This window comes from Spodoptera frugiperda, chromosome 12, assembly GCF_023101765.2.
Source record: "Spodoptera frugiperda isolate SF20-4 chromosome 12, AGI-APGP_CSIRO_Sfru_2.0, whole genome shotgun sequence".
In the NCBI taxonomy this organism is placed as follows: domain Eukaryota; kingdom Metazoa; phylum Arthropoda; class Insecta; order Lepidoptera; family Noctuidae; genus Spodoptera; species Spodoptera frugiperda.
In genome coordinates this window covers 11,021,822-11,043,499 of record NC_064223.1, presented here as the reverse complement: position 1 = coordinate 11,043,499, position 21,678 = coordinate 11,021,822, and the positions used below count along the sequence as shown (strand labels likewise).

General features: G+C 35.9%; 2 protein-coding genes across 6 annotated transcripts in view; one reads left to right on the top strand and one right to left on the bottom strand.

Annotated features, from left to right (window-relative positions):
- The window catches only part of LOC118262919 (uncharacterized), a 401,080-nt gene that overhangs the window by 250,428 nt on the left and 128,974 nt on the right, over positions 1-21,678 (bottom strand). The gene's annotated exons all lie outside the window — the stretch shown is intronic.
- LOC118262557 (uncharacterized) lies at positions 11,884-20,441 on the top strand. Of its 3 annotated transcripts, none has more exons than XM_035574032.2 (9): positions 11,884-12,036; positions 13,404-13,516; positions 15,077-15,190; positions 15,889-15,988; positions 16,472-16,640; positions 18,226-18,342; positions 18,827-18,963; positions 19,583-19,769; positions 20,148-20,441. In XM_035574032.2, exons 2-9 carry the CDS (start codon positions 13,416-13,418, stop codon positions 20,276-20,278), a joined length of 1,056 nt encoding a protein of 351 aa, XP_035429925.2. In that variant the 5' UTR covers positions 11,884-12,036; positions 13,404-13,415; the 3' UTR covers positions 20,279-20,441. The 3 variants fall into 3 exon arrangements, with proteins under 3 accessions (XP_035429925.2, XP_035429924.2, XP_050553721.1); XM_035574031.2 differs by having other exon boundaries at positions 11,890-12,667; XM_050697764.1 differs by lacking the exons at positions 11,884-12,036; positions 13,404-13,516 and adding an exon at positions 14,224-14,372.

The window sequence follows — 21,678 nt, the reverse complement described above, 5'->3', positions numbered from 1 at the left end:
TACGGCATCAGACCACCACTGATAGGGCCCAGTAGGGCTGAGACCTGATCTGGAGCTGCGGACTACCTAGCAGGCTTACTGGGGCGCCGACTCAAAGCAGGAGAAGAAACGGGGTAGTTTTTAGTCTGTAAGAGTCTGACACTCCCTGTCGTCTCACCTAACGCGGAGAAGTAATTGGATTATTTCCTTCTCGAAAAAAAAAACGTACGTACGTACTTAGACATAGCAGTCTTACTTGAAATCACTTAATTACTATTAAAACAGCTGCATGTTTGCATGTAACACTATTTACAAATCCATCAAATTCCAAAATACCAATTCAATTAAAATGAACACTAACCCAACACATTATCCAACTAATCGCTCCGACAAGCCGAGCCTCTGTAGACAGCCTAACCCTTCATTACCCAAGCTCAGTTACATCGCACAACTGCATTGTTGCGGTACAAAGGCGTAAGTAAGGCTCTGTCATCTGTCCCTATTGTGTTTAGCGCGTCATTTAGTGTGATCAACGTGTGTGGCTGATGGAGAGAGTGGCTAGTATTGGATAGAAACTAGATGTATTTATCTAAATGTAATTTGAACGTTTACAGGTTGAGTTTGATGTCGATTTTGTTGAATGGAATGAAATTTATAAATAGACAATGTGATAAATGAGACGAATATATGATGACGTAGTTTATGTTCTCTGTCTGTCTATGTCTAACAATCTGTTATAGTGGAAATACAATATAGTGAGAAAGATTATGAATATCTGCAGTTATTTTTTTGTATCTACATAGCTGGTGTAGTAATCAGTTCCCAATCAGTAGTTTCTGTATTATTAAAATAAAACTTTAAAACTAAAAAAGAATATTCGACTCTCTGATTGGCCGGCTCGAATAAACCAACCAATCAGACTACCGAACGCGCCCTCTTTTCAATTACTTCAAATGTAAAGCAAACTCGTACTAAAGGTACTGGTCACAAATAAATAATAATAATAATGTGGGAAGCACTAAGCTTGTTTCTTTGGAATAAAACAATAATTTCATCAATCCCAAGTCTTCATACAATACACCCACACCCACATTTGTGACTACCAAAGTACCATAATACAATATGCATGTTAATGTCTCATATATATTAACGTGACAGGAAAATGTCTTAATTAATAGGACAATAGGATTACCTCCTTATTCCGGAGGCATTAGGTCCTCATTCCAAAGACTACTGATATCTTCTTTCTTGTGGTATATTCTGTCGACTTGGCCGTATTATTACTAGTGCGAAGTAGGGTTTTGTTCGGTGAATTAGCGTCCCTTCTGAAATTGGAATCTCGTAATCACTGCTTAATTGGATCGATAGTGTTATATTTTATTTTAGTGATGTTTTTTGAGGCCTATGTTCAGCAGTGGACGTCTAGTGGCTGGTATGATGATGATGTTTTTTTTTGTTTACATTTAAAGTCAACGTCAATGTCGTTCAGTCATCTAGTGAAGCTACTTGCTCGTGCAAAAGTATAATAGATTCCTATGGAGAAGAACAAGCAAGAAACTTCACAGGTGATACTCTTTTTTTCAAATAAATTCACATTACAATTCTTGGTTATATGGTTACGATAGCTTCAACTAGGTGAGAACAATGCAATACTAATATTCAGTCAATGGGATAGAATAAGAAAATAACCTTCAGGACAACAAAATTACTTCAACTCTTTAGTAAACATTACAATGAGTACAGTATATATGAAATGAGTGAGAACGGCGATAAGTCATATATTAATTATATTACTTACCATTTAAAATTACATTTTATAATAAAGGGAAGCCCATGCATCAACTGCCAATCAATCCACTACACATACAGCGTGTGCACAAATAAGACTAATTAATCATCGTAATTTGTCCCCGCGAATCGTGATCCGAACAATCAAATATAGGGTGTTGCCAAATCTGGGTTTACTTTTGAGTCGATAAAAGCATTGTCTCGATTTTCAATAGTTTTGATTAAATAGGTTTTATTGGTCAAAGTTTCGGTAATGTGGGGGAGGCTTTGCGGGTATTTTCAGACTGTAGCCTACGTAGGTCCTTGCTTACTTTTAGTTGTTATTGAGAAAGGGTCATTTTGTTTTGGAAAGCTAAGCATAAGCTAATTTCGTACGGGTTTATTGTAGTTTTAGTTCGTTGAAGCGATGGTTGGAAACATAGAAAGGGTAATACTTAATGTTTTTTGTGTGGCAAAATTTTCATCCTATTTTTCTATAACTGCAAAAGGACACGTTTTCACCGTATTTTTTTTTTCTTCTGGACTCTTGGATCATTGGATATCTTTCAACGGTCATAACTTAATATTTTTGTACTGAACGTAACAAAAAAGAAAGGAAGTGTTTATTTTTACTATATCATATTAAAATTTGGTTATACCTAAAAACTTTTTAGTAGTTCTTGTAAAAGAAAGTGAAACCAATGGCGACGACTTTTTTGCTGAATTTTGATGAATATAAGCAACTTTCAGGATTCGCAAGCAAAAGTACGACAACGCATAATATACCACAAACTATTTTAGTCGCAGTCGTCCCGCTGCAGGGCAAAGTCCTCCCTACCCTCCTTCTACTCCTCTCTGTGCAGAGCTATCTGCGGCCAATCTTTATCGTAAGTGTCAAGTTCGTCCCCTTATCTTCTTCTGGTCCTACCATGAACGCCTCTTGACATCAACAGCAAGCTTAATCAAAATCAAAATTAAATTAACAAATCACATTTCATATTAAATTCCCTTCAACACTAATATTCTCGACATGAACTATCATTCATTCAGCAATGTAACGGAGTTCAGTCGATACACTACACATATTCAAGCAATACATAACCAATTTATCATGGTCTTGATTTATATAGTCATTTCACATAGTCATCGGTCAGTTTATACTGGATCTGTATCGCTTGATGTGGAGCCGTGCTAAAACTGGACTCTACTAGATTGTCTGTCCGGTCGAAAGGTCAGCTATTAACATCTGATCTGTGTAGGTGTAACAAAGATGTGCCAGCACAATGTAGGCTATTAATCAAAAGGGGTAGACGAAAGGGGAGAATAGAATTTAATGTTGTGCAAGGTGTTTTGTGTAAATATATACTATGTATTGAGTTGATACTAAACTATTTCTTATAGGTCGGAATTATCGTAGAGTAAGCACTAACCGGCCTATCTGGAAGTCATTGGGGGAGGCCTTATGTTTGACGAGCACCTAGCTCCACTGACAGATAGACTAACAGACAATTCAATTTGAAGTTTCAAAAGTGCCTAATTGAGGATTCATTGAAATAAATGTTTTGACTTTTTGACTGTGAATATCTTGTGACTGATATGATGATACGGAAGCACTAATCACAAATCAAGTACCTATGTTTATATATATCTTTGTTTGCTTTTTACCCTTTTACGCTTTATTTAATTAACCAAACCTCTTCAAATAATTCAATGTAAAAATGTAGTTAGTACGGAAAAGAAACAAGGGCTAACTAACGTGGGTAAACCCGTATGCAAAGGCTAGATCGCTATTAATTAGGAACTCAGTCTCACTTCAAAAAGTTCCAACAGTGCTTCAACGAATATTTCCTCAAGTAAGGCCGATGTAAGCACGTACTTAGAACATATCATTGCTACACTTAGGATATTCACGTTCCAAGACTCGTCCAATTACGGAAAATCTCGTAATGAGAAACATATTTTTGTAACACAATCAAATTTATGCCAAACTTGTTTGACAATTCAATTCGATAACAATTGTCAAAGACCCATTAGACCACCATAGGTGGGAGGGCAGGGCTGATGCTAACCCGGCGCTGCGGACTGCCTGGCGGGTTACCGGGGCTCCGGCTTCAAAAGCAGGAGTAGGAACAGACAGGATGGTCTTTAGTCAGTACGAGTTTGAAACTCCGTGTCGCCTCGCCCAAGACGAGAGAAGTAGGTAATTGGTGGATGATTTTCTCCCTCAAAAATAAAAAAATTATATCTGTCCAATTACTGAAAATGTCGTAATCGAAAATACCTTAAAACTTTACGAAAATAAGAGACATAATTATTTTCGTTACACAATCAACTTTATAACAACCAATTTCCAAATAAACAATTCTATAAATAGATCTTTGAAACTTACATAACACCTCTTTAGTAGGCTCAAAGATTTACTTGGCATTTCAACAAACACCTACAGATTACCGTACCCAAAAAAAAAAATGAAAATAAAACAAAGACCTACTTATACTTGCATTCCCCATTCGAATAGGGAAATGGAAAAAACTTTTTCTTCTTTGAAATATCCTTGATCATAAAAAAGGTGGCTTCCTAGTAAATGTTGGACATAAACTTAAACCCTCACGTTTTGGGTATACGTTTGAAACCAGCTGTCACTATTGAAGGGAAAATATTCTCTATTGATTTATCGTAAAAAACTAGGGTAAGTGTTTGGGTATGCGTAAATGCCATACGATTGAGAATTGCTACGATTTGTTCATGTTAAGATAGTGATGAAAGCCGGATTAGGGAAGGTATTTAGATAGGCGGTAATTAGTATGCTGGTAGGATATTTCTAAAAGAAATTAGTTGTAAAAACGGCACTCTTTTGGGATTGATATAAAAAGTTCACTTTGGTTGAAAAGGAGGCAAATTAAATTAATTGTGGAATAGATGGTTTTGGTTTCTGAACTAGCTTCGTCTCTATTTTTTGGTTATGGTAAATAATATTGTACACTGGCAAGAAAAACATAGATTGATATGAGTTTTATGAGATAGAATGCAAAAAAGTAAATGGATCACCACTACCGGGCCACCGAGGCTTCGGTTTGCTGTCTTTCTACCAAATTTCGTCAAAATCCCAAACCCAAACAAACAAAATTTCACATTTATGATATTAAGTGTACAATGTGATGATTTATTTTATAATAAAACTAGCGCCCCAGCTTCGCATGGGTGCAATGATGGTACATTATGCATGTCTTATATGTATATATAAACCTTCGTCATGAATCACTCATCTATTAAAATAACCGTATCAAAACGCGTTGACGTTGCGTAGTTTTAAAGATTTAAGCATACAAAGGTACATAGGGACAGAAAAGGCGACTTTGTTTTATACTATGTAGTGATACTTGCAACTAAAAACACAGCCTGTACATAATAGTGACTGGATATGAGTAATGAATTGTTCTGATGGGTACAAATGTGATTACAATCGATCATCTTTTCCTTCGCTATTATTCGACTGAAGGCAGGAAGTCTTCTTGTATTGTTATTTTAGTAAACACATGGGGCTATTGGAAGTTTAATACATTAATATGTGTTTCAGTAGCTATAGCTTTTGTTCAATTATTCTGGTTGCCAGTTATCGATCTATAGATAGGTATTTGTATAGGATGTTAAAGATAAAGTTATATTTTATCCATTAGATAGCATTAAGATCTGCAATGTAAATGAATTTCTTTTTCGAAAACTTCAAAGACTTTTATTGCGAACAAACTTAACTTCTTTACGTGTTCAAAAGTACTAATTTTCAGTAATCTATGTTTTAAAAATCAGACTTTTAACATATTTTTGGAGATGGTTAATATACTAAGACCGTTCTTAATTGTAACAAACAGTTTTCTGAAAACCGCATCAAAATCGGTTCTGCCAATCGTTAGATTATCGCGCACATACATACATGCAGGTCAAACAGAGAACCTCCTTCTTTTTTGAAGTCGGTTTCAAACTTTTCTTTATTTTACGAGGAAATAACAATAATAATCTGCCAAACGGTTTTACTATGAAACCCGAATCCACGAATAAAACAGAACCTCAAAAATAAACTCACACTCCCTACAAATAAAACTCCAATTCCACTAACTTCACAATCACATCCAATCAAATTTCCTCAAATAAAAAAAATCACAAAGAAAAAAGGGGCCAGTGGTTCAGCTATGACTAATGGCTGATATAAATGCGGTATGATCAATCTTGTACCGGCCTATTTGTTAGCCAGGCGAAGCATGTGAACGCTATTAGTCTTATTAGCTCTGAACCCCATGATAAATAATGGTGTAAGTGACTGTTGTTGACGGAAAAACGAAAATGGATTAATGTTTTGAGGGTAATTTTGTTGCTTTTTGCTTTTTGGCATGTCGTGATGGTGCGGTGATGTAATAGCTAAGCTGCGAAACTGAAACGAACTGAATGTTTGCACTGCTACTAAGCTATGTAGCTGTGAGTAAGAGGCTTAGCTTGAGTGTGCGATGTATTGATAGTAAGGAAGACATGCCATCCATAGCACGCATCCTTCCATTAGTTTTTAACGTGTACCTTTTAATAAATAAAAAACATAGCTTAGCTGAGTCCGTTTCTATCAATGCTAAGCTATGTGTATCAATGAATATGATTGATGGAAGCCAAACGCATCCTGCCGAAAATCAACCTCATACTTGACGTACGGGTTTGAAACTTAACAACGGCGAGTACCAATGTGACGTTTTCTGAATTATATTGTATACTTTCTAAGATTATTATTTATATTAATGACGAACGGGGAAGGAAAACATTGTGAGGGAACCTGAGGTTATAATTTCAGATTATTTATCGGTCTCAGGGTTGGTGTACGAGCTAATTTAAATGCTGAAAGCTGAGTTATACAAGTATTAAATTGTAGGTATTATGTTCACCTTTTCGGAATTCAAAGGCGTTATATTATTATTATTTGATTTATGTTTTTTTAAGACCCCATGACCCTAAATCTGAGACCCTACCCAATCGTTGGCGCACCGACGAAACTGCGTAGTATGTCATTTTAAGTGTAGGAGCCATACTTCGGCACGAATGGGCCGGCTCGACCGGAGTGATACCACGGTCTTACAGAAAACCGACGTGAAACGACACTTGCGTTATTTCGTTGTATGAGTGAGTAAACTGGAAGCACAATTACCCCCCTTCCCAACCCCCGATTCCCCAACAACCCTTAAATTCTTAACCCTCAAAAGGCCGGCAACGCACTTGTAACGCCTCTGGTGTTTCGAGTGTCCATAGGCGGTGGCAATTGCTTACCGTCATGTCATCTATCTGCTCGTTTACCGGCTTGTACCATAATAAATTTGTCACTCAAACAAAAACTCTATAAAGTGCTACATAAGTCACAAATTACATTATCTTAAGTGATAAAAACTTATATGGTTTTGAAAACAAACCCTTCGTGTGTACATCATCAGTCTTACTTACCGCAAGATGTAACATTGTTACACTTTGCTAATTTATTTACCGAGTGAAGAATGAGATCGCTCAGTTTGCTCCACCATAATCGGGTTTAAATATGTTCTCTTATATTTTGTATATAAAACGGTACATAATGTAAAGTTAACTATGTTTTTAGAGTACGAAAAATAAATATAAGTATAATCTGTTTTGTAGACTAGACTAGATTGTGTTAATCGAGTGGTCGCAAGTGTGACTGCCGGACAAGGGGTCGAGTTCGATTCCCGGGTCGGGCAAAGTATTACTGAGCTATTTTCACTTTTTCAAAAATTTCTCAGTAGTAGCACGAAGTCTGGAATTGTGGCAAGTATATGGCAATAGGCTCACCCTCTATTACATTCAACAATTTGAAGCTATATTTGAAGTAGTCAACACCCGGTCATATTCCTGCTTTTCGAGCCGGAGCTCCGGTAAACCTGCTAGGTAGTCCGCAGCTCCGGGTTTTAGATGTACTAAACCAAATTCCTTTTTTTTAAGGCGGACAAATTATACAATAACTTCTCCCGTCTTGGGTGAGGTGAGAGCCCAAGTATTTTTAGCACAAAATATGATATTTTTTCAATCCATAAACCTTTAACATTAGCATTTAGCCTACTTATGAATTCACATCAGAATTACGAATATCTAGAGGTCTGACGAAATCAATTATTCAAACACAAAATCATTGTTTCTCTGAACACGAATGAAATGTCGAATAATTTTGTTTACTTTTTGCATTTTGATTTCTCGTGATTAGAGTTTATATAGAGACTAAGTTATAATAATTGTAGGAAATTGATTTTTTTACAACGATATTGTAGCTTGCCTAGAAAAATATTATTATTATTCCTGTTAATAACTTGGCATCTAGAATTTTTAACCGACTTCAAAAACAAGAGGGTTCTCAGATTGACCTGTATGTATGTGTGTATGTTTGTGCGCGATTAACTCACATTTGGTATAACCGATTTTGACACGGTTTTAGTCATAGTATTTTTCAGATTTAGGAGAATATTTCAGGGATATTACCCAACAGAATGGCAGAAGTTCCCCCTAAAAAAGAGGTGTATCCAGTATCGTAGATGCGTTTCCACATTATGTTGAAAATAAACAAATTCTTTGCATCACAAATACATTTTTCGTTTGACTTTTGAACTAGCAACCCATTGCACAGCAGATGATTGCCCAATCACTACGCTAATTATTTAATTCACATTATTATGGATCTACTATCAATCTACGTAACTCATTAATTTTCTGTCCGATTCGGAAAGGACCCGAAACCTTGTATCAAAGAAGAACTTCCTTCTTTAGTCACAAACTTTTCGTCTCGAAGGACCATTTTAGTGGTAATACAAAATTGAAACTTATGCGGTTTAATTAAAATCGGGTTTGCTATAACAAAGCGTTTATTAAAGCCATCCATGATTTATGTTACTGATAATCTTAATACCAGCTTAAGCTTTGAATATGGATAACAATTTTGTACGGCGCTTGCATTGTTATTATTTAGGATTTTGCAAAGTTATTTTGTATACAGGTAGGAAAATCGAGTGGTTGAAATTGCGACGGTCAAACAAGGGGTCTCGGGTATGATTCCCGGGTCGAGCAAAGTATTACTGGGCTTTTTTCGGTTTTTCGAACATTTCTCTTTAGTAGCTAGGAGACTGGAATTGTGCCTAGTATATGGCAATAGGCTCACTCGTCCAATTACAAGGGACTTATAACACAAATGGTGAAAAGTGAGTGTACATTGTACAGTGGCATTGTACAGTGGCATGATGATACGACGAGGTAGGCAAATAAAGACTGATTTTGAAGCGATATTTGAACTAATAATACATTAAATACTATTTACTTTTACTTTTCTGAAGGATTAAAGGAAGGGTAGCTATTATTATAATTTAGCGCCATCTAGACAACGTGATCTGAACTAAGTACATCATTGCGCAATGTTCGAATCTCCTTGTCTAGATGTTTTCAGCAAAGAGTAGACATTGTAGTTCTACTATACGCCCATAGATGGTGTTAAACATTCATTTAAATTTTATAAAAGATTAATTCCTTCCAGATTGGAAGAAAAGATGAAAATCTAGACAGACTCATTTTTAACGGAAAAGTTAATGGGAAAACGCTTTATACTAACTTCTGGCAACAGCTTCAACAGCCCGCGTTCCCATAGGATTAAAAGTAGCCTTTGTGTTATTCCAGACCACAAAATCTTACCATTGTCCCAAATTTCAATCCGATCCCTTCAGCAGATTTGGCATGCAGGAGCAATAAACAAACATATAAACAGCGGATACAGCGGATACACGACAGCGTACCGCATGCCGTCGTAGCTATATCTCGTCACACTGACAGCTGTGTTTACTACACGGATGTCAGTGACGACGCGATCAGCAAAATCATCAGACGAGCGGTGGGTGAGAGTGAGCGGGGGATCCTGGACTACAACCTTAAAATGGCAATAAGGAATAGGGACGCAACGGTTATCGGCGCTCTTTTGGGCGGGGAGGGCTCGCTTCAGGCTTGAGCTGAGTTGCTGGGACGACGACATTATCGTGTTAGTGAAACTGCCTTAATGTTATGTTATTGCAGTCACTATGAGTGTAATAACATAATATCAAGGTAAAGATTAACTTAACTACTTTGTGTGTGTTTGTTTTGCAAATCAACGTCATTAGTATAAAATAATTAATTATATTTATTTTGATATTGAGTGAAATCTGTAACAATAATTATTGTAGATGTAACTCAACTTATAAGACTGACAAATTGCACTGGCACTGCTGGAATCGACTTACTGCCGCGTGTGCGGAGACGTCATGCATTCCTAAATGCTCTACAGTTGGTGGCGCTGTGGGTTGGGTCGCTCCGTTCCCTACATAATGGTCGATCGGACCGATTGCTGGCCTACAAGTCATGCTCGTGAACGGGTGCCTTCTGCTGGAGCAGGTCGGCTCGCTCACCGTGCTGGTGGGTTGAACCAGCAGGTCCAGTGTAATGCAAGTAATGTTATAAGATCTTATGTATTGTAAAATGAATAGTGATGTTGTAGCATGTAATATTATTGTCATAAGTTCTAGTTTTAGTATAATTATAGCAAATTGAATAACAAGGGCACGGACTCGAGTCCGTGGAGATTAAACTATATTACAATTAAAAAAAAAAAAAAAAAACATATAAACTTTCGCATTTCGGTATAATATTCGTAGAATTACATTTTATTGCTAATAACGGGGAGTTCCTACATGCATTTTCGAGTCTCTAAATTGGTTTAGACGTACCTACCCGTTTTAATGGGTAAAAACATGATACAGCAATACCAGCAAAGATAAGTAGGTAAGTTGGGTAATCCTCTAATGCTTGGTTAGCCCGTTTTTTGGGGCACGGTTGCAACTGACTGGGGAAGTGCAGTAGTAGTGTAGCGTTAGCGTAGTGTTTCACGCCCGCCACTTGATGAAGGCAAGCAGCCTTCAAGGGCTGCTACATTGTGGGACCTGTTCCAAACATAGAGGTAGGTCAAGGCCTGCCGGGTGCGGTGAATCCGTATGGGCAACCCGGGACACGGCCACAGGCAGAGGAGGAACACCGTGGTGGTTTTAGCCGGTAAGAGTCTGGCATGCCCACCCTTTGTCACCACGACATGGGATGTCCATGAGAATTTCCACCGCCTTACAAAATAAATGGGGGAATCTGAGAGTAATCTCAGATTCTACAATACATTTTGTCTTAATTACTTGTTTATAATTATTATCCATCAAAAGCCATTTCATACATATATTAAACTAAAATTAATAACCTGTTTATTTGCAATTTAAATAATTCACCAGATCATCACAAACCTGATCATCAGACTTCTGCGAATGACATTGAAAATCGCGTAGGTATGACGTCATTTGATGTGATTTTTTTATCTTTAAAATTCTTTTACAATCGTATTATGAGTATGCAAATCTGAGGATCATACGAACACTTTTATCTAAAACTAGTTGTTGCCTACGGTTTTGCTTGTTAGTTTTTTTGTTATTTTTTATGCAGTATTATGAACATTAGTCATAAGGCACGTTAGAAAGAATGCATGCTTTAGTGCTTGAAATTAGCATGTGTAACAGAACTTTTATATTCTTGAATATACTCATCGATGTCAATGTCGTGTAAATGTAAGCGTCTATGGGCCCGCATTGTACGCATTCCTTATGACGTCATCGGTATGCATCGCATGTAGGCTTTGTTGATGAGCGGTCCGTACCACAGAACAGAGAAAATCTTCTCTATTCTGTGGTCCGTAGGATACGGATCAGTAGACGCAGTGGTATGTCTATACAAGACAAACTAAAATCCGTTGCGTGCGATGCGTACGATGCAGGCCTGTGTACGCGTAAAGCGTGTGAATGACAAACAATCACTCCAATATTTATATTTATTTACTACACATTGATAATAAAATATAATTTACGATACATTTGAGTAAGAAGATTATTTCAATACAACATTGTCGTTATTGATATACTTAGAAATAACGATACAGTGAGAGAGTAATAAAAATTTAGACTGTTGATACTCAGACGTCCAGACAAAATAAACTCATCATTAATATCAATTGAGCTACATTCAATTTAGTTTATTATCAAAGAGACCAACTAAGGACTCAGTGTTATCTAGCAATCAGATAATATATGTAGTGCGAGCGTTCTAAGATAATTTGTTTACGTAATTTATTTATTGTGAAATTACTTCCTTAAAATACTTAATAAACGGTTCATTCATTTAATTTGAATTTACGACGTAAATAGTGTGAGAGTGAGTTTGTAAACTTTATGTAAATTTGTGAAAAATAGTTTGTTTTAGTATTTATTTATTGTGAAATTATTTCCTTAATAAACTGTTCATTCATTTTAAATTTATTTTACGTTGTAAATAGTTTGTAAAATAGTGAGAGTGAGTTTGTAAACTTTATGTAAATAAGTGTTTTTTTTTTGTTTTTCTTCGCTGTTATTTTGGCTGTGTTTGTGTGGGAACTGAATGCTGTTTTCCTCACGATATCCCGTCATCTCTTTCTCTGTTTGTGGACTGTCTAGCGCAAACATATACAGGGTTTCCCATAGCCGATTTGACTTAATCAGTTCAGCGCATATGTAATCTAGTGTTAGTGAACTTGTAAATATAATGTAAATGAGTAAAAAAAGTTTTTGCGGTAAATGAAAAGTGAATATATTAGAAGTATTTATATTTAGTTATCAATAGTAAATGACTAGAGTGCCACGTGGAACTGTGTTTATTTAAATAAGTAGATATGTAAAGTCACATTTGATGTCAGTGATATAAAACCATGAAAAGATTAACTGTGGATATTGTGAAATTAAATATATTTTTATAACAAAGTAGAATTGTATAGTACAGTGAGTGTCTTGTCTGCTTGAAACTATTAAAGGTACTTAATACACGTTTCTCTATTTTATCTAGGCTTAAATCAATCATCAATAGCTATCATTCAATCTACTTATAAATTTTCCATTTGTGAAGTATCAAAAGTTGGTAGCTAAGTACTAAAAGTGTATGTCGAAGTTTTTTAAAATAACGAAATTAAGGAACCGAAGTTTTTTGATGACTTAATTATCATGAAACTATAATATTTCTATCATTATTTGTCAATATCTAGACATCCTGTACATAGGCCTTCCACAAATCCTTCTATTGCGTTAGTTTTTAGACAAGGTTGTATACATTTAAAAATGCTTTTTTTGTGTGAAAAAAGAAACACACATTTTTTTGTGTTACAAGCCGGTAAACAAGCAAACGGAACACCTGATGGTAAGCCAGCCGCCCATGGACAACCTAAACACCAGATGCGTTACATTTGCGATGCCGGCTTTTTGAAAGTTAGGAATTTAAGGGTTATTGGAGAATTGGGGATTAGGAAGTGAGTTAATTGGGAAGCTGACAACCTAACTCACACTACAAAACACAACGCAATCGCCGTTTCACGTCGGTTTTCTGCGACACCGTGGTATCATTCCGGTCGAGCCGGCCTATTTATGCTGAAGCATGCATGGCTCTCCCACACTTGAAATATTCAATATATATACTCAAAATTGATAAATATAAAAAAATGTAAGTACATATTACCGCAGCCATTAGAATTCACAATATTCTATTTTTTTTTTCAGTGACAATAAATCATGTTGGCGACAAAGAAACTGATCGTCTACATTGGTATCCCGCTGGTAGCGTTACTGGTGGTGGTGGGGATAGCTTTAGGACTCATATTCTATTACAAAGAGTGAGTATAATGTCAAACTTATAATTAGAAATTATAAGCCCAGATTTCCTCACGATGTTTTACTTCACCGCTTGTCAGTGGTGTTTAAAGGTAATTGTCCTCAGGTCCGCATCGTACGCATCACACGCATTCCATATGACGTCATCAGTACGCATCGCATGTATTCATTGCCGATCATGCGGTCCTTACGATGCGGATCAGTGGACGCAGTTATATGAGTTTCTATACAAGACAAACTAAAATCCATTGCGTGTGATGCGTGCGATGCGTACCTACATTTAAATCTCCGGACTATAATGCGAAATAGAAACTTAGATAAAAGATAGAACATCGTTTTTATCAATCTGCATGTGATCAGATATAATTCTGAATAGCGATTTTGCCTGCAATTTTTTTCAGTGATTCTCTTTATTGCTTTAAAATTTTTCGCAAGCATTTGTTTGCTTATGATTATATATGCAAGGATTGGCCACTAGAAAGCTCTACAAAGAGATGATTGGAAGGAGGGTAAAAAAGGCCTTTGCCCTGCAGTGGGACGACCATGGCTGAAAATAAATAATGAATAATTTATATGCTTGATTTTAGCTAATAAAAGCATACAGTTGACCTCGTATCAATTAACCTAGAGTCCTTGCATTGGATTAAAGTGTAAGGAAAATGTTTACTCCAAAAATAGAACAAACTGACATTGACTTTTTTATCTATAGGTATATTGAGATACATAGTTTTATAAAACCTGAGTTATATTCGGTTGTTCACCAGTTCCTAGTGTTTTATATTTGGACACAGTCCCTGTTGAAATGGCTCAAAGAATATTATTGTGTTTTGTTTTATTTGCCCTTTGTTGGATTAGCAGGTGAGATTAAAATAATTAATAATTAGTGTTCCTTTATAAATCCAATGATTGATAATGCTTATTATATTTTATCATTATTAACTTACAGACCAATAATGGACTATGAGCCTTCTATACAGAAAGATTTGCTATCTCTCCATGCTTAGTGTTTATTATAATAATTATTGTGTTTAAATTTTTTCATTATAAATTGCACATGTCAGACCACTAATGGGATATGGGCTTTGAGCCTTCTCTACAAAAAGATTTGGCATCTCTCCTTGCTTGCCATTCAATTTACAAAATTAGACGCATATTCAGAATGCCCGAAGTATCATGTAGTAATTTCAATAACCACAAATTATTTTGATGCAGCTGTTCCATTCTGTATAATAATTTGTATAATAGTCATAATATAATAATGATTAATTAATTATTTAATTAAATCGTGTATATCTAAGTGTAAATGCATTCTTTAAACTTGTTTTTAACATAGCTTATAACTATTTAATTCTCAAAAATAGAATGATTTGTAAGTATAATAGTATTATAGGTAGAAAAGGTGCAACAAAGGAGTTTATTGTTCTGCGACCTTACGAATTTATGTTTGAAAAAGAAACTTTTAAGTAGCTTCACTAATGAATTGACTATAGTAGACAATTTCATTAGATTTTGACGTTTTAATGATGTTTCTATGTAATATTTTTATTTTATTTCGTTTTCAGCCCTGAAGCCAGTCCAGTGTCTTCAAGGAAGAAGCTGGTGATAGATCATGATGGTGGTGCTGATGACGCCTTCGCAGTTACACTGAGCTTGCTCAATGAGAAATACTTCGATGGGTAAGGCTGTTTTTCCACCAGAGATGTGCTAACGTATGTAGCTATGCTACGAAGATGTAATTAGCAAATTTTGGAAATTATGTGACCATTTCTATCGATACTAACTTATGTAGCTGTGCTAGGAAGATTTGCAGCTCGAGTATGCGATGTATTGATAGTAGAAAAGCCATCCATAACACATCTGTAGCACGGAACCACAGCACGCATATTTCCAAATAAAAAAAAAATAGCTTAAATGAGTCCGTTTCCACCAGTGCTAGACTAGGTGTACCAATGAATATGATTGGTCTCAACGCATCCACAGTAAAGTAATATCGCACATTTCTGATGATAAAGTATTCTAAGTTCATTTTTATATAAAACAGAGTCACTTCCACCTTTTTTAATTATTAAATTAATCGTAATAATATTATTTTCTCTATCCTCTAGACACCTGGAGTACTATAAATAGTATTAAATAAATGTTGCTGTAAAGGCCGAACGTTATTTAGCGGGAAAAAACAAACACTCGGGAATTGATGCTATAAAAAGGCTGCCCGGTCGTACTCGAAGCACAAAGTTCTAAAACGTTCGGCCTTTACAGCAACATTTATTTAATACTATTTATAGTACTCCAGGTGTCTAGAGGCTATTGAACAGTTTTTTACCACGCATACTTTTAATAAGACTTCTATTCATAATATCATATCATGTTTCAGGCCAGAACTAGTCGCCTTGACAACAACAAATGGAAATGTGAACCTCACGCAAAGTATTATCAACAGCCATCGGTTTCTGGCGCTCTGTGATAGGCAAGATGTAAGTACTGATAACAATGAGATAAGATTAATGCCACATATTACCAAGATTTCATCTGTAACAGATATATTAGGTCATCTTTATTCATATTTGAAACACATTAGTCATTGTTGTGTGAAATCTTTTTATCATAACTACACTGGTCCGGATTTTTTATGGTATAAGCTGATAAATGAGCAGACGTATCACCTGATGGTAAGCAATCGCCGCTGCCCATGGTCACTTGAAGCACCAGAAGCGTTACAAGTGGGTTACCGGCTTTTTGGGGGTTAGGAATTTAAGGGTTGTTGGGGAATTGGGGATTGGAAAGATTGGGAAGGGGCAGGGCTCTGGTAACCTCATTCACTCAACGAAACATAACGCAAGCTTTGTTTCATGTCGATTTTCTATAGAGATTCTTTTTACTTTTTTAGTTACTGGGAGAAGTTATCCTTTAGACAAACTGGCAAATTAACACAATTTATTTCTTATACCGTATTACAGATACCAATATACTCAGGTGCTCACAAAGCCTTGGTGGCTGATATGGTATCTGATAACTTCTATGGAATGGATGGGTTAGGAGACACGGGCTATGAAGCTCCATTGACAATAGAAATTGGGAAGAAACCAGCTGCCATGGCCCTCATAGAACTTTCAGAGAAATACGAAGGTATTCTATATTTAGATGTACATCATACCTATTTACTTAAAATAAAAAAAATACTTTAGAATATGACTGCACGGTTGGTGCCACGGCAAGGCAACCGGCTATCGTGCAACGTGTATCGGGTTCGATTCCCGCTCAGAGCTTTCTTGTGTCATCCATTAATTGTTGTTTCGAGTCTGGGTGTCATATGTATGTAAACTTGTTGTTTGAAAAGACATCCCAATATACAGGAGAATATACTAAAGTGAGCAAATGTCTTTAAAAGAAACAAAATATATATGAGCAGCGCATGCATCTTATATTAATACTAGCTTTTGCCCGCGACTTCGTTCGCGTGGAATAGTGACTTCCGGCAATTTTTTGGTTTTAACCACATAGTTCCCGATCTCGCGGGATCTCTTCAAAAATGAGATGTGGAAGATATTCCAGGGAACTCTTCAAAAATCAACATAATGAGCTCTGCGTTTGAATTTAATAGATGTATACTCACTTAGGGCATTGAAAAAATAGTTTAAAAACGGACTTAAACTAACTTAAAACTAAAGAAAGCTACGAATTACGAATTTATAACAATTAAAAAAGAAACTATATTACAACCTATCCTCTATGCTATAATAACCAAGCTTAAACTAAATAATTTAAAAGAAACGACTTAAATCTAATCTAATTAATTTATAAATTAGACTTACAATTTTATAAAAAAAAATAACTACAGTAACTACTAATAATCGATATCAAACTAAACCTACGTTAAATAGTTTAACCAGAAAACCAGGAAAACCCAACAAATAAACTTATTAATTGACAAATACAACGAAACCAATTTAGAATATACGAAACAGCAGGACCACTACAGACAAATAATCATACGACTGATAATACACTTTTTCTACGATAGTACCGAAGCGCTCGGCCGATACCCAACCAAATGAATGTAACGAAACCATAGCGCGATCTATTTCGATCCCAACGCCATCTATCGAGGATAAAGACAACTTGGATTATTTATTTATACTCCGTTCGGGCATTTTCTTTGTACTAAAAGTTTAATTATATTGATATTATTTTTTTCATACCTTTTTACTATTTATTTACTTTTTTTAGATATAGAATTATTTATAAATAATTTATTTCTTATTTTTATTTTTTGATTTTTGAAATAAAAATATATCTATGTCCTTTCTAAGGTTCTAAACTATATCTGTACCAAATTTCAACCAAATCCGTCAAATAGTTGCGGAGATTCGATGGTATAAGCATAGAATGTTCGACGTGATTCTTTAATTTGACATAACTTTTTTATTTATGAACCGATTGACATGAAACAAACACTAAATGTAAATTTAAGCATCCCACAATATATTCGTGAAAACCGCATCCAACTCGGATCAGCCGTTTCTGAGATTAGCGCGCATAGACAAACAGACAAACAGACAAACAAAAAGTTAATTACATTTTTGGGTTCGACATCGACATAACAATAACCCCTGCTATTTTTTTTATTTTTATTTTCAATGTACAGACAGCACTTTTCTACGATTTTATTATATGTATAGATTGACTATTACTGATTATTTAATTGTTTTAGGAGAACTAATAGTAGTAGCTATTGGTCCAGTCACCAACATAGCATTGGCTGCGCGACTGGATCCCGACTTCATAGGACGACTGTCGCAGTTATACGTGGGTGCAGGCCATATTTACAGTACGTATAATTTTGTATTAGGATTATATTTACGGACGAGAGTTTTAGAATGAAGGTCTTCTACAGAAAAGTCCACTATTGTTCATATATAATGATAAGGAAAAACTTTACACCAAATAAAAAATACCTATATCTAAAAGACAGCCTCGTCAGTCGAGTAGTCGCAAGTGCGACTGCCAGAGAAGAAGTCTCGGGTTGGATTCCAGGGTCGGGCAAAGTATTACTGGGCTTTTTTTCGATTTTTCGAAAATTTCTCAGTAGTAGCACGGAGTCTGGAATTGTGCCCATTATAATATGGCAATAGGATCACCCCCTATTACATGGGACTTATAACGCAAATGGTGAAAAGTGGGTGTACATTGTATAGCGGCATTACGTGCCGTAATAAGCACCTCGGCCTGACCCTTCGGGGTTAAAAGGCGTGACGTTGCTATATCTACAACTAAAATGGGTTTGGAAAATAAGTTCCTATATTTTATTACAGGTGAAACACATACAGAACCTGAATTCAACGCGGCTATGGACCCAGAAGCTTACTACATAATGGCAGACAGCGCTGCAGCAGCTAAAGTGACAGTTGTACCATTCTCTCAAGTCTACAATTCGTTGAATGTGTCTAGTGTAAGTTTTTACAATTTTTTTCTTCTTTTAAACTATTCCACCGATGTATCCGGGCATGTTCGAATACAACAATCAGTCAAAACTTTTGGACAATGAGTTATATACTTGGTAGTATAAAGTAGGATTAAGCAAACCTAGTCTAGAAAGATGCCCTTGTTCATCAACGTAATCTTGTTGATTATCGTGATCTGGCTCATTTGAAATCATTTGTGATTTATAGACCACTAAAGGTCACTGGGATACATGTATCATTTAGAGTAAGGGTGATTTACTACCAAAGATGTGCTATGTAGTTTTGCTACGAAGATGTCATAGTTAAGCTGTAAAACTATGTGACCATTTCCACCGATACTAAGCTATGTAGCTGTGCGAGTAAAATGTGTTATGAAGATGCGCTGACGCAAAGTAGCTGTGCGAGGAAGATGCGCAACTCGAGTATGCGATGAATCGATAGTAGAAAAGTCTGTTGGGCTGAAAGCCAACCAGGTACCATCACCTCGGCTGGTTGAAAGATCCTCCATTTCTTAAGGAAATTTAGTCTGTGTTTCCTAAATTCTTACCATAATTTGACTAGCAGTCTTCTATCTTTAGACATTAATATTACTATAATATGTTACAGGAATGGCGTAAAAATGTTTTGGGGGAAATCGACACACCTATCATGGAAGCTCTGAACTCGTTTGAACGGATATCGTTTTCCAAAGAAGTCTCGTGGACCCAACTAGACCCGGCTGTAGCTTCTATTGCACTACACAATGAAATCGTCGATGAATTCAGATATTCTAACAATAGTATTATTTTAGAAGGTAAACAACATTCATTCATTCCCTTTACCGTACAGTAATAGTTTAATTGGAAATTAAAAAAGCTTTCTTTGACTCTTTCCTGTCTTCCTAAACTCTTTTTCATTCACTTTTGCTCTCTATTTCCTTAAATGTTTGACTAACAGTTTAGATCTTTATGTATGGCGTATAAATACTATTTTAAACCTTGACCCACAAAAAGCCCAGTAATACATTGCCCGACCCGGGAATGGAAGCCAAGACCCCTTGTCACAGTCGCACTTGCGACCACTCGACCAAAGGGCAGTCCATTTTATTTTAATTTTCATACCCCGTCATCATCCCTATTTTAAATAAGTTGAAGTGATAGGACAATCATCTATGATTATTTTTGTATTTCAGGTGAAAGCCGTGGTATCAACACAAATGACTTCTCCTCATCAGAACCCAATACAAGACTGGTTTACAAAGGAAATATTGAACAATACCAGAAGTTCCTATTCGACGTGTACTCAGCCGAATTGAAACCTTAACTTTAAGTAAATAAAGTTGCAATTAGTGTAGGTAATCTTGTGAACTAATGTTTAAACGTATGTGTTTGTCTTGTTATTGTATAGATAGTGTGATGATGTGATGTTTTAGATATAATGTATTGTACTTATACTTAAGTAATAATAAATTTATTTATTGACTAAATGAAAGTTTTATTATATTTTTCACGAGACATACTAAATTAATTAATTTGGTCAGCTTACTCACGTAACTGTTTCACGAGGAACTCGACTAGTTACTAGCCATGCTAGGCGCTCATATTTATGACCAGCATTCCGCGGTAATAGACGCGCTTTTTTTGGGGGACAAACCCGCCACGTCCTCCCAAACCGCTGCAACTCCTGTAAGCCAGGCTCGTATATGGTAGATAAAACCATGAAAACGCCGCAACTCTGAAGTCCAGCGCGGTCTTTGACCCCGCAACGAAATAAATCAGAAGAAATTTTTAGAAAAGAAAAGAAAAATACAGTTTTCACTTTCCACAACTTCCTTAACTTGGAAGAAATGGTAAAACGTTTAGACAATAAAATGATAATGAATACACTGCTGTCTTATTTCATCATTATCAGCGTTCTAGGAGGACGTGTCATCCGCAACATCAGAGGACACAAGTCACAAGTTTGTTTTTGGCCTTTAGGCCTTTAGCCCCTTTAGGAGCTTAAGTAATCTAGTAATCTCACTCATACGCCGAAACGTAACGCAGGCGTTATTTCACGTCGGTTGTCTCTGAGACTGTGGTATCACTCCAGTCGAGCCAACTCATTAGTGCTGATGCATAGCTCTCTCACACCTAAACTGTGACAAAGATGCAGAAACCTGTGTCAAATCAGGTTATTAGTATTTTTATATAAACATTCCTTGACTTATGACCAATTACTCTATTTATTTCTATCGAATTAGTTTCGCAATATAAGTATTACTCGTTGTGGTGCGTGGCTTGACTCAAATTTCGTCGCCAAAAGTATTATTTTTATTTTATATTATATCATTTTTCATATCGTCGCGCCCTTTATCCCCGAAGGGGTAGGCAGAAGTGCATATTATGGCACGTAATGCCCCTGTACAATGTAACCCACTTTTCACGATTTATGTTGCAAGTAAGTAACCTATAACATTTCGGCTCTTCTGTGGTCAAGTTACATGGATCCGTTTACGCAGAATTTAATACTTGATTTGTTTATTATGTTAACATTATTTTTTCTTTCCTATCCCCTTCGGGGATAAAGGCGTAACGTTCTATGCAGTATGTATTTTATTTCTTATACTGTATACCATATCATAAAATAAATGTATGTTTTTTGTTCACAAATATTTAGCACAAACAAACGTTGGATTTCTACCTATATATTAAGACACACGTGTTTTTATAAAACATGAGTGA